The 10,261-nt window shown below is 41.2% G+C and overlaps 2 protein-coding genes across 2 annotated transcripts in view; one reads left to right on the top strand and one right to left on the bottom strand.

Moving 5' to 3' along the window:
• LOC119258093 (protein phosphatase inhibitor 2-like) overlaps window positions 1-9,369 on the bottom strand; it is a 19,459-nt gene extending 10,090 nt beyond the window's left edge. Inside the window, exon 1 of the mRNA XM_037526598.2 lies at window positions 9,323-9,369. Coding sequence (XP_037382495.1) covers window positions 9,323-9,369 — 47 coding nt within the window. The remainder of the gene's footprint in view (window positions 1-9,322) is intronic.
• The window catches only part of ATP13A4 (ATPase 13A4), a 176,703-nt gene that overhangs the window by 64,982 nt on the left and 101,460 nt on the right, over window positions 1-10,261 (top strand). The gene's annotated exons all lie outside the window — the stretch shown is intronic.

Raw genomic sequence — 10,261 nt, 5'->3', positions numbered from 1 at the left:
CTGGACAATCAACGGCTGAAAATTCAGACATCTTGGGACACTAATTTCAGTAGCCTCGTTCCTAACACCCATTATGCTTGTTAACAAACCTCTGTGTGACAGAAATCGGAAGCATTAGGTAGCAGGCTTTGCTTACCATCACTTGAGGATGTGCTCTGGCTAAGAGCATGTAGCCATTCTGAGCTTACAGATCAAATCTAATTACATACACATCCATATCACAGTGATTCCGCCTACATCTTTAAAGTAAATTATAGACCACAAAACAAGCTGTCACCGAAATGATTTCTTAAATGAGGGACAGAAAGCCAAGTTTAATGGAAGGGAATGAGGCTATCTCTTGGACAATGGGCATAGGGATGAAAGAAGGATGATGAATGATAAAAATTAGGAATAAATAAGAGAAAATAGAATTTTAAGGGAATGGAATGAAATGGCATGGGGATGAAAGAAGAATTATTAATGACAAAAGTAAGAAATAACTGAGAGAAAAAAGGAAAAAAAAAAGAGAAGCTACAGCCCATTACTTAAAGTTTCCTTAATTTATTGCTTTAAATAAAAGAGGGTTGTAAATATTTTAAAAATGTGGACATCATCGGTATAAACTCAAGTGAGCTCTGAAAAGCCTACCTAGCAGATGGATTACTGAAATTAGTGTCCAGATCATTCACTTGATGCTAGGCTGCCTACTATTTACTCCACGGTGTCTTTGTTTCTTAATCTGTGTAATAGGAACAGTAATCCCTCTGTGAAGGAATTCTCTAAAAGGAAACACAAACTCAGCAGGTTAAGACATCTAACATTGGCGCACTTCTGTCCCCTAGTGGTGATTTTTAGAACTTTGTGGGCAGTCTTTTAAGTGAAAAAATAAAATGTGCTATACTCTAAAACAAAACCTGACCTGCCTTCCTTGTAATGCACACTAGCTTTTTAATTGTTAATTCTCTTGCCTCCTCAGTGCTTTCTTCCTCCTACTACTATCACATGCTGCAGGAAATTTTATTTATTCTAGAGGAATTGTAGTATATTTTTCATTTCTACTTTTCCTTCTTCAATTGGCACGGATTTGGGGAGTATAGCAATGTTTTTGTGTCATTAATACGACCTTTTAGGAGCTGTGACCATAGAGCAAACAAAGCTATGGGAGAGCTTCAAAAGTCCAGCTGGAGGTCATTTAAATATCTGTAATTGGGCCTCCCTGGTGGCTCAGGGGTTAAAGTCTCAGTGCAATCAAACTATTGCCAGCCACTGAGCGTGAGTTCAATTTTCAGCCAGGGAGCTAACACACATGGTGCAGCAGACCTCTCCTGTCTTGCCAGCTGCTCCCCTCAGAAGTGTATTTCAGTCAATATGCCTGTTCTTCTCCCCACTCTGTCTCTGGTGAATCCTCTCACCACCATTCCCCCTACCCCTGCACCTCTGGCCTACACCCCAGCTCTTAGCTGCATAAATCAATAAAATAAATCTTTAAAAAACAAACAAATATCTGTAATTGCATTGACACCAGCAGGTAGAGAGAATATGAAAATAATTTCAGATTGAGTGAAGCAGTAAATAGATTGATTAGATTTAAGGAGCAAAGCAATTGACTTATTGAACTTCACCCATCCTGATTAGGGGGTAGGGAAAAGTTCAATGCATTAGAGGGTTTTCTTTTTAAAAAATTAATTTGTTAAATGTATTTTTCCTGAAGTAACTTTGAAGATAAGTTTCTATAGTCTCCCTTGCTACAGTGTTATACTTCTACCTCTGTTATAGTCCCCACCACAAGTCTAGTTTCCACCCACCTCCACACAATCAACTCCCATTGTGACTTTTAATGGACTCAATGCAATTGGTAGGACAAACTTCTTTTAAAAATATCATATATTTCCCCACTTTTCATGACTGTAAGTGTGAGTGGGAGAGGAAAGCAAAAGGAATAGGGAAAGAGTAAGCAAATGTTTCAGAAATTGGTCGGTGGTGCACGGAAAGAGGAAGGAGAAAAGCCCATACAATCAACTCTTGCTTGGACCCTTGGTTGACTTGATGCCACCTCCAGGGCCCTTCCCCTAACATGTGACCTTGGCACCCTTGTTTTACCTCTTAGCTAACTAGGGTCTCTGTTCTAGACATCCCCTTAGTGGGTCCTGGTCAGGACCCCATCGCCACCCTTAATGTCTGGATCTTTCTCGGCTACACTTTCTTCTGCTGATGTTATCTCAAGCTTGGGCCTGAATCAGATTATAATGTGGCTGAAATTTCTTTCTAATTCAGGAGCCCTGGAAAGAGAATTAGGAGTTTTCAATTTGGTAATTTACCAAGCCACAACCTTTTGGAGCCTCGGTTTTCTCATCTGTGGACTAAGTATATCTGTCTTCCCTTGATCATAGGAGGTTACAAAGATCAAATGTGCTTATAACAGGTAAGACTGGTATCACTGAAAGCAGGGTCATTAATACTAGCATGTCATAAGCTGCCGCCGCCCGCCTTCCCCATAAGGACTATGGTGCTCTCAGGCTCTCTCTCCTTCCTGCCTATCTTTTCCCTTCCCCTGTCTCAGCCTGTTCTTTGTCCATAATTGCTGTTTACACCTTAGTGTACTTACACCTTTATACTATTAAATCCAAGATAGTTATATCTTGTCCAGAGAATTGAATAAATTAATAAATCTGAAACACTTAGCTAATGCTGGCGCTTGGTAAGCATTAGCTAGTATGCTTCCAATTGTCTAAAAAATCCAAACCATTCATAAATTTAATTTAAAAAATTTAAAATTCTACTCAAGCCCCCCCTTCCTACTTTAACTTCACCCTCTTCTCCATAAGCGACTGTGACGACCTTTCAAGAGTTTTTAATGTTATCTTTTCTGAATCATGGGATTATAATATACTCACTATTTGGCAACCTGTTTTTTCCCCCACTTAAACATGTACTTAGGAGATATTTCCAGACCACTGCGTACTGTTACTTCCTTGTTCCTATGGTTTCCCAGTATGCCACAGCATGCACCCACTCCACAATTTATTTAACCAGTGTCTTATTGATGGACATTTGGGTTATTTCCAGTTTTCCACTATTATGTTCACTTTTACACATTCTTTTCATTTTGTAATTCAGAACCATCCAGCTGAAGCCCAAGAGGGCTTCCTCATTTTGCCACCACAGCTCATTTCCTATTGAGCAAAGCTTCTTCCTCAGGTCGGCTCTTGACACACCCTGCCGAGGTGGGGGCTTTTTCCACAGAAAGAAGAAGTGGAATTATCTTTCCTGGGCCTTAGCGGTAAACACACTTATTCCCCTGATGGCAATGCCCACACAGCCTCACTGCCCCTGGGCTCCAGACAGCTTCACCTGATACAACAACATCAACATCACATTGCCCCGGTGGGGTTGGTTGCTATTCGCAAGTTATAACTGCTCTGACAACAGACAGGATACCTTGTGATGACATACTTTACCACCTCATTGAAAAGATGAGTGTTCCCAGCTGTGTCTGCTTCCTCAGTGTTGCCCCGGTGTGTGCCCTTGTTTTCAGGGGTCACTGGATTATGGTTCTCTTGTCAGGAATGCTTTTTCCTTTCTCTTTTCAGTGGACAAATATCCCTTTGAGGGCAAACTGAAAGCTGACCGCATTTTAGAAATTTTCCTAGTTGCTCCAACCTACACTAATTCCCTTCTGAAGGTCTTCAGCAAGATGCCTTCTAAATGCATAGTTCCCAGTGAGGTGAACTCCTGGACTACACGCTAATGGCCACAGAGCCAGGGGCTGCAGGAAGGTTTACAATAAAAGGCCACAGTATACCTCTATCTTATAGAAATAATGTCATCATGGCGGCGGGGAACCTCCTGAGTTGGTGAGAAGGCCTTCATCTCCAATGGCTTTCAATTTTTTATTTTAGTAGCAGAGCCTTTAACAAATATCTCAAATGAAACTCACAAATGGGAATAACTTAAAAACATAAGAACTGAACTGCTGTGGTTAAATTAGGGGTGTCGTTCTACCTCCTGTTCTGTCACTCTGAAACAGTTTCCAGTGCCTGTTCCCAGCCCCCTCTGTCAGGTAGACTGACTGAAATACACTGCTGAGGGGGAGCAGCGGTTAGACAGGAGAGGTCTGCTGCGCTATGTCGGTAGCTCCCTGGCTGGGGATCGAACTCGTGTTGCAGTGGATGCGAACCACTTCATAGGTTGCATCCTAACCCCTTGCCACCAGGGAGGTCCCCCAGCTTTTTTCTTAATGTGAGTGCTGGACTTTACATTTCTCTCCATCCTTCATCCTGTTTGTTTTAGTCTAATCATGAAAATATCAAATCCTGAGGCTGTGCGTCCATGGACTATTATTTCCCAGTCTTAGTTACCTTGAGTTACAGTACATGTTACCTTTGTACATCTGAAAACCTGCTAACCTTTATGTGGAGCTTAGGAGAGAAGTGAAGGCAAGAGACCTTTCTAAAATGTCCATGTGCTGAACACTTATTCCTTGCCAGGTACAGTACTATGCACATAATATCATATTTAATCTTTTCACTGGCCCAGGTATTAGGGCCCCATTTTAAAGAAATTTTTTTTAATCTTTTTTTTTTAAGATTTATTTATTTGTTTTAGACAAACACTGGATACAGTCAGAAGAGACGGAGGGTGAGAGAATTCACCAGAGCCAGAGCCGGGAGCAGAACAGGCAGAAGGACCGAAGTACACTGCTGAGGGGAGCAGCGGGCGGCAGGAGAGGTCTGCGCGCCATGTGGGACCCTCCTCTGGTGGCCGGGGAGCAGCGGGGATCAAACCGGCGCTGCAGAGGCTGCGGGCAGCTTCGCAACCCAGCGCTCAACCGCTGTGCCACCGAGGATAGGCCCCATTTTATTTATGAGGAAGCTGAGGGGAAGGGTGAAGATAAGGAAGATATCCTGTCCTCTGAGGGATCTTTCTCAGTCATCACCTCAGTGACAGTGGAGCATGCAGATAATGCAACACACACGGGGCCCCTCAATGATACCCCATCGTCCAGGGTAGGCTTGAACTCCTCGTGGCTCAGAGCAAAGGGAGAGAGTGGAGAAAACTGAGTGACATCTCATCAGCTCTTTGAAGGTCATAGAAATGGAATAAAACAAAAACAAATTAAAAACTGAAAACATCTAGAAAAAATAAAGTTGATTAAAAAAATAAAGCTTCTTGGGTATTTAATGTTATAAAATGTGGGTTGGTCATGCAAAGGCTTTAGTGACATGATCTTGGAATTTGCCTATGTGGACTTTGTCCTTTTTCCTTACCATCCATTGTAGATTCTGCAGGAGAAAATGATGAAGTAGTGAAAGATTAAGCCCATATCATCCTACTTAATTCACTGCCCAGCATATATACTCATATAGCTTCCTTATTTACTTATTTCTCTTCATTGAAATGTGAACTCCATGAAAGCCTGGTCTTATTTGCCTTATTCACCTCTAAACTTCTATTATCTAGAATAGTTCATATCAAAGTTCTTAAAACAAATGAATGTCATCTCACACAGAAAACTTAGCATTAAAAAAATTATTTGCAAACAATGTAAAGGCTGAACAAAGTTCACCTAGCACTATCCCTGGCCGTAAGTGTAAACATAGTGCTTAAGTGCTTAAGTTTTAAGAAACTGTTACATCCTTTCAGTGCCACGCCAGATACGTTTTGATAAATGAAAACAAAAATAAATATTGATCTCTGATGATAGTGTTTTTTTCTTTTTATTTTTAGCAGTTTTTAGTAATTTTAGGTGGAACTATGGCTGTGGGTAATAGCTTTAGGATGCATAATGCACTTGTTATATTTCTCAAGTTAATCCTCCTAGTTTCTACCCTGAACCTCAGTCTTTCAACCAGATTGCTTATTTCTGGAGGAGCATGTGTATGAAATTAAAAAAAAAAAATCAGGGGCCTCCCCGGTGGTGCAGCGGTAGAGCGCTGGGTTGCGAAGCTGCCCGCGGCCTCTGCGGTGCCGGTTCAATCCCCGGCTGCTCCCCGGCCACCAGAGGAGGGTCCCACATGGCGCCCGCTGCTCCCCTCAGCAGTGTACTTCGGTCCTTCTGCCTGCTCTGCTCCCTGCTCTGGCTCTGGTGAATTCTCTCACTCTCCCGCGCTTCTGACTGTACCCAGTGCATGTATAAACAAAAAAAAAAAAAAAAAAACAAAAAAACAAACAAGCAAAACAAATAAATAAAGAAAAACATGCCTCTATTAAAAAAAAGGTCTTTAAAAAAAAAATCAAACCCTCTTCTATTTTACTTCTATGTAATTGTTCTTTCCCTCTTTCTAAGTATCTACTCATTAATTCTATCCTTTTATATTTTCTCTTTCAAAGTATTAATGCAGTTGCACAAAACCATCTTATATCTACCCAAAGGACTTCAAGGTTTGGTTGATTTTCTTTTCCCCTTTGTCCTTCATCCATGTGCCCAAGACCTTTGAACACTGGAGCTTTTGCTCCACTGCACACCTTAATTTCATAACACTCTATAACTTTCTTGATTTCCTGGACTTCTTTATCAGTCTTGGCTTAGAAAGTTCAGATGCCTGGATCTCATCACTCCCAGGAATTGCTAAACTTTTGAGATCTCTTAACTCAGCATTTCTCTCCTCTGACCCAATTGCTTTATCTGTTTTCGCCCAAGCTGGCCTGTCACAGCTTGCCAGAGCTTCCCTCTGATATCACCCTTTCTGGTATTTTACACTGCGTAGCCCTCCCATATGATTCAGCTTCCTTCTGGCTCCAGGCAGGCATTTGGCTCCAGGCAGGCATTCCGTCCAGTCCTAGATTCCAAGGTTCACTGCTTTGTTCTGCTATTGCCAGGTCCCTGAGCTTCCTCAGTCCCTATACTTTGCTCTGTCCACTGCATCAATTTCTTCCCAGAGGTCTCTGAGCCTACCCTTGAGAGAGAGATGGTCCATATTGGACCACGAAGAGGCCAATGAAGGAGGTTGGTTCCTTTGTTAACAGGATTTTTTTTTTTCCTTTTTGGTAGCAAAAGCAAAAAAAAAACCAAAAAAACAAACAAAAAAAAAACCCAATTATCCACCTCAATAGACTTTTAAAATGGAAAATTTTATTACTTTATGACACTTCAGTAGGGCAGACTCAAGGTGTGCTATGCCAGCACTCCTTGAGTCTCCTTCTTTCTGTGATTTTCTTTGTTCTGCTCTCATTAACTATCAGCAACATCCTCAGGCTGGCCATAAAATAACTGTGCTTTTTCCAGATATGACATTCATATATGACCATGTCAGGGAGCTTTTCTTTTCTCCAACAAATAGAAGATCCCTTTTTCACAAGGCCTTATAGATCCCTGTTCACATCTCATTGGCTGGAGTTGGGTAACATGCCTATCTCTCAATCAATCATAGACACAGAATGGGATGACCGAGGTTTATTTAGACCAATCAGGATTTGTCTTTGGACGTGAGCCTTCTGTGGGATGGGTTATACCCATGCAATATTGAGTCTCTGCAGGCAGTAAAGAAAGGGTAAAGGATGTTGGGAGGTAAACAACAGCATCTGTATAGTGTAAAATGGAGGTCCACTGAAGTAAGGACTTAGAGGCATAAAAACTAAAGTCTTGGGGCCTTCCCGGTGGCGCAGCGGTTGAGCGCTGGGTTGCGAAGCTGCCCGCAGCCTCTGCGGCTCCGGTTCGATCCCCGGCTGCTCCCCGGCTGCTCCCCAGCCACTGGAGGAGGGTCCCACATGGCGCGCAGACCTCTCCTGCCGCCCGCTGCTCCCCTCAGCAGTGTACTTCGGTCCTTCTGCCTGCTCTGCTCCCTGCTCTGGCTCTGGTGAATTCTCTCACCCTCCTGCGCTTCTGACTGTACCCAGTGCTTGTATAAACAAAACAAAACAAACAAACAAACAAATAAATAAATAAATGCCTCTAAAAAAAACAAAAAAACTAAAGTCTTGGGCCTCCCTGATGGCACAAGGGGTTGAGCACCGCACTATGAAGCAATCCTGCAACCTCTGCAGTACAAGTTCCATCCCTGTCAGGCCAGGGAGCAACCCACATGGTGCAGCAGCCCTCTCCTGGCTCGCCCGCTGCTCCCCTCAGCAGTGTGTTTCAGTCAGTCTGCCTGTTCTGCTCCCCACTCTGTCTCTGGTGAATCCTCTCAACCCCTGCACCTCTGGCCTGTACCCCAACCCTTGTATGCATAAATACATAAATCTTTGAAAAAAAAAAACTAACCACAGGAAGTTCTTTTGTTAGTTTGTTTTTAGGGGAGCTGAGGAAGGGGGAGCTCCTTCTCACTTCTAACTAATGCTAGATTGGATTTCCGTTTGACACCCACAGTCTTCCTCCTCCACCTGTTTGAACACAGCCAACCTCGCCCTCCCATCTGAGCAAAGGTCCTTCTGCTCTAACTCTACTCTCATTTTCTCTCTAACTCTACTCTCCGCCCTAGCTCGTCCTTAGTCTCACTATAATCAGATGGCTCTCACCAGGTCCACTAAGGAGAAAACTGAAACCATAAACCTCGCCCACGCCTGGCATCATAACCAGGCTATATCACTCTTCTCTCTGGTTCTTCCCTTTCCTTTAAAACCACTCCTTTATTGGGGACCATCTCAGAGCAAATATTCAAAAGCGAGTGTTTGTAGACTGAATGCATTTATTCTGTCTCTTCTCCAACCTTTTCCAATCACCACCTCTCTGTGAACTCAAAGGGGTTTGAGCCTTTGATCCTTCTTGTTCATTCTTAAAAAAAATGATATGCAGACATCAATTCTATTCCCTTTCCTATTCTTAAAATCATCTTTGAAGTATAATTTATGTACCTCAATATACATAAATGAAAATGTAATAAAATTTAACTGTTTTTAAGGGCACAAATCTATGATTTTTAGCAAATTTATGGAATTGTGCAAACATACAATTCAGTTCAGGAGTATTTCCCTCACCCCTGAAACACACTCTCGTGTTTATTGGAAATCAATTTCTATTCCTCAGTCACAGTGCCAGACAACCACTAATCTGATTTCTGTCTCCACAGAGTTGCCCTTTCTGACTATTTCGTATAAATGGGTTATATGATATGTAATATTTTCTATCAGCTTCTTTCATTTAGCATGTCTTTTTGCTGAATAGTACGCTATTGTACTAACACTATACATTTTATTTCTTCACTTACCAGCTGATGGATAATTGAGTGTTACCATTTTTAGGCTAGTACAAATAATAATGTGATGAATATTCAAATACAAATCTGTGGGTGGATGTATGTTTTAATTTCTTTACATAGAGTCCTAGGGGTGGAATTGCTGGGGGGTATAGTCAGTTTATATGTAACTTTTTAAGAAACTGCCAACTTGTTTCAAGTGACTATACCGTTTTACATTTCCACCGGCATTGTAGGAGGGTTCCAGTTTCTCCATATTCTCACTAACACTTATTATCTGTTTTTTTTTTTTTTTACAGCCATCTGAGTAGGTAGAAAGTAGTATCTCATTATAGTTTTAATTTGCATTTCTTTAATAGCTAATGATGTTGAACAACTTTTCATGTGCTTTTTAATCATTTGCAGAGCTTCCTTGGTGAAATGTCTATGAAAATCTTTTGCTTTTTTCAAGAATGGGTTCTTTCTTTCTCTTTTTTAAACTGAGTTGTAAGCGTTCGTATATGTACTGAAAAAGAGTTTATTTTTTCAGATATGCAATCTGAAGACCATTTCTTTGAGTCAGGAATTGTTTTTTTATGTTTTCCATATTATCATTAGACTATAAAATTTTAAAATCAAATATTTTCTTTTATAGATCATGCTTTTGGTGTCCATTTAAGACCTCTTTGCCTAATCCAAGTGTTGTGGGATGATTGTTTGTTTATGTCCTCTCAAAATTCATATGTCAAAACCTTACTTCTAATGAATCAGGAGGTGGGCCTCTGTGAGCTAATTAGGATTAGATGAAATCATAAGGTAGAGCCCCCATGAATGGGATTCGTACCCTTAAAAGAGTTGCAAGAGAACTTGCTTTCTCTGTTCTCTTCCTCACCATGTGAGAATATTACAAAAAGTCAGTGGTCTGCAACCTGGAAGATGTTTTTCACAACACGCTGCAACCTGACTCATACTTCCAGTGTCCAGAACTGTAAGGAAAAAAAAAAAAAAACAACTATTGCTTATAAGCCAGTCAGTTTATTTTGTTATAGCAACCTGAGCTGACCAAGACCATAAAGATTTTCTTCTTTATTTTCTTTCAAAAGTTACATAGTTTTAGCTTTTTGATTTAGGTGTATTATCTTCTGTTTCTTTTTCCATATCCTGGAATT

The sequence above is a fragment of the Talpa occidentalis genome, unplaced genomic scaffold (assembly GCF_014898055.3).
Source record: "Talpa occidentalis isolate TD23 unplaced genomic scaffold, MPIMG_talOcc4v2.1 talOcc4.4, whole genome shotgun sequence".
NCBI classification, from domain to species: Eukaryota; Metazoa; Chordata; class Mammalia; order Eulipotyphla; family Talpidae; genus Talpa; species Talpa occidentalis.
The sequence above is the reverse complement of the archived record's forward strand: the minus strand, read 5'-3'. Positions and strand labels throughout refer to the sequence as shown.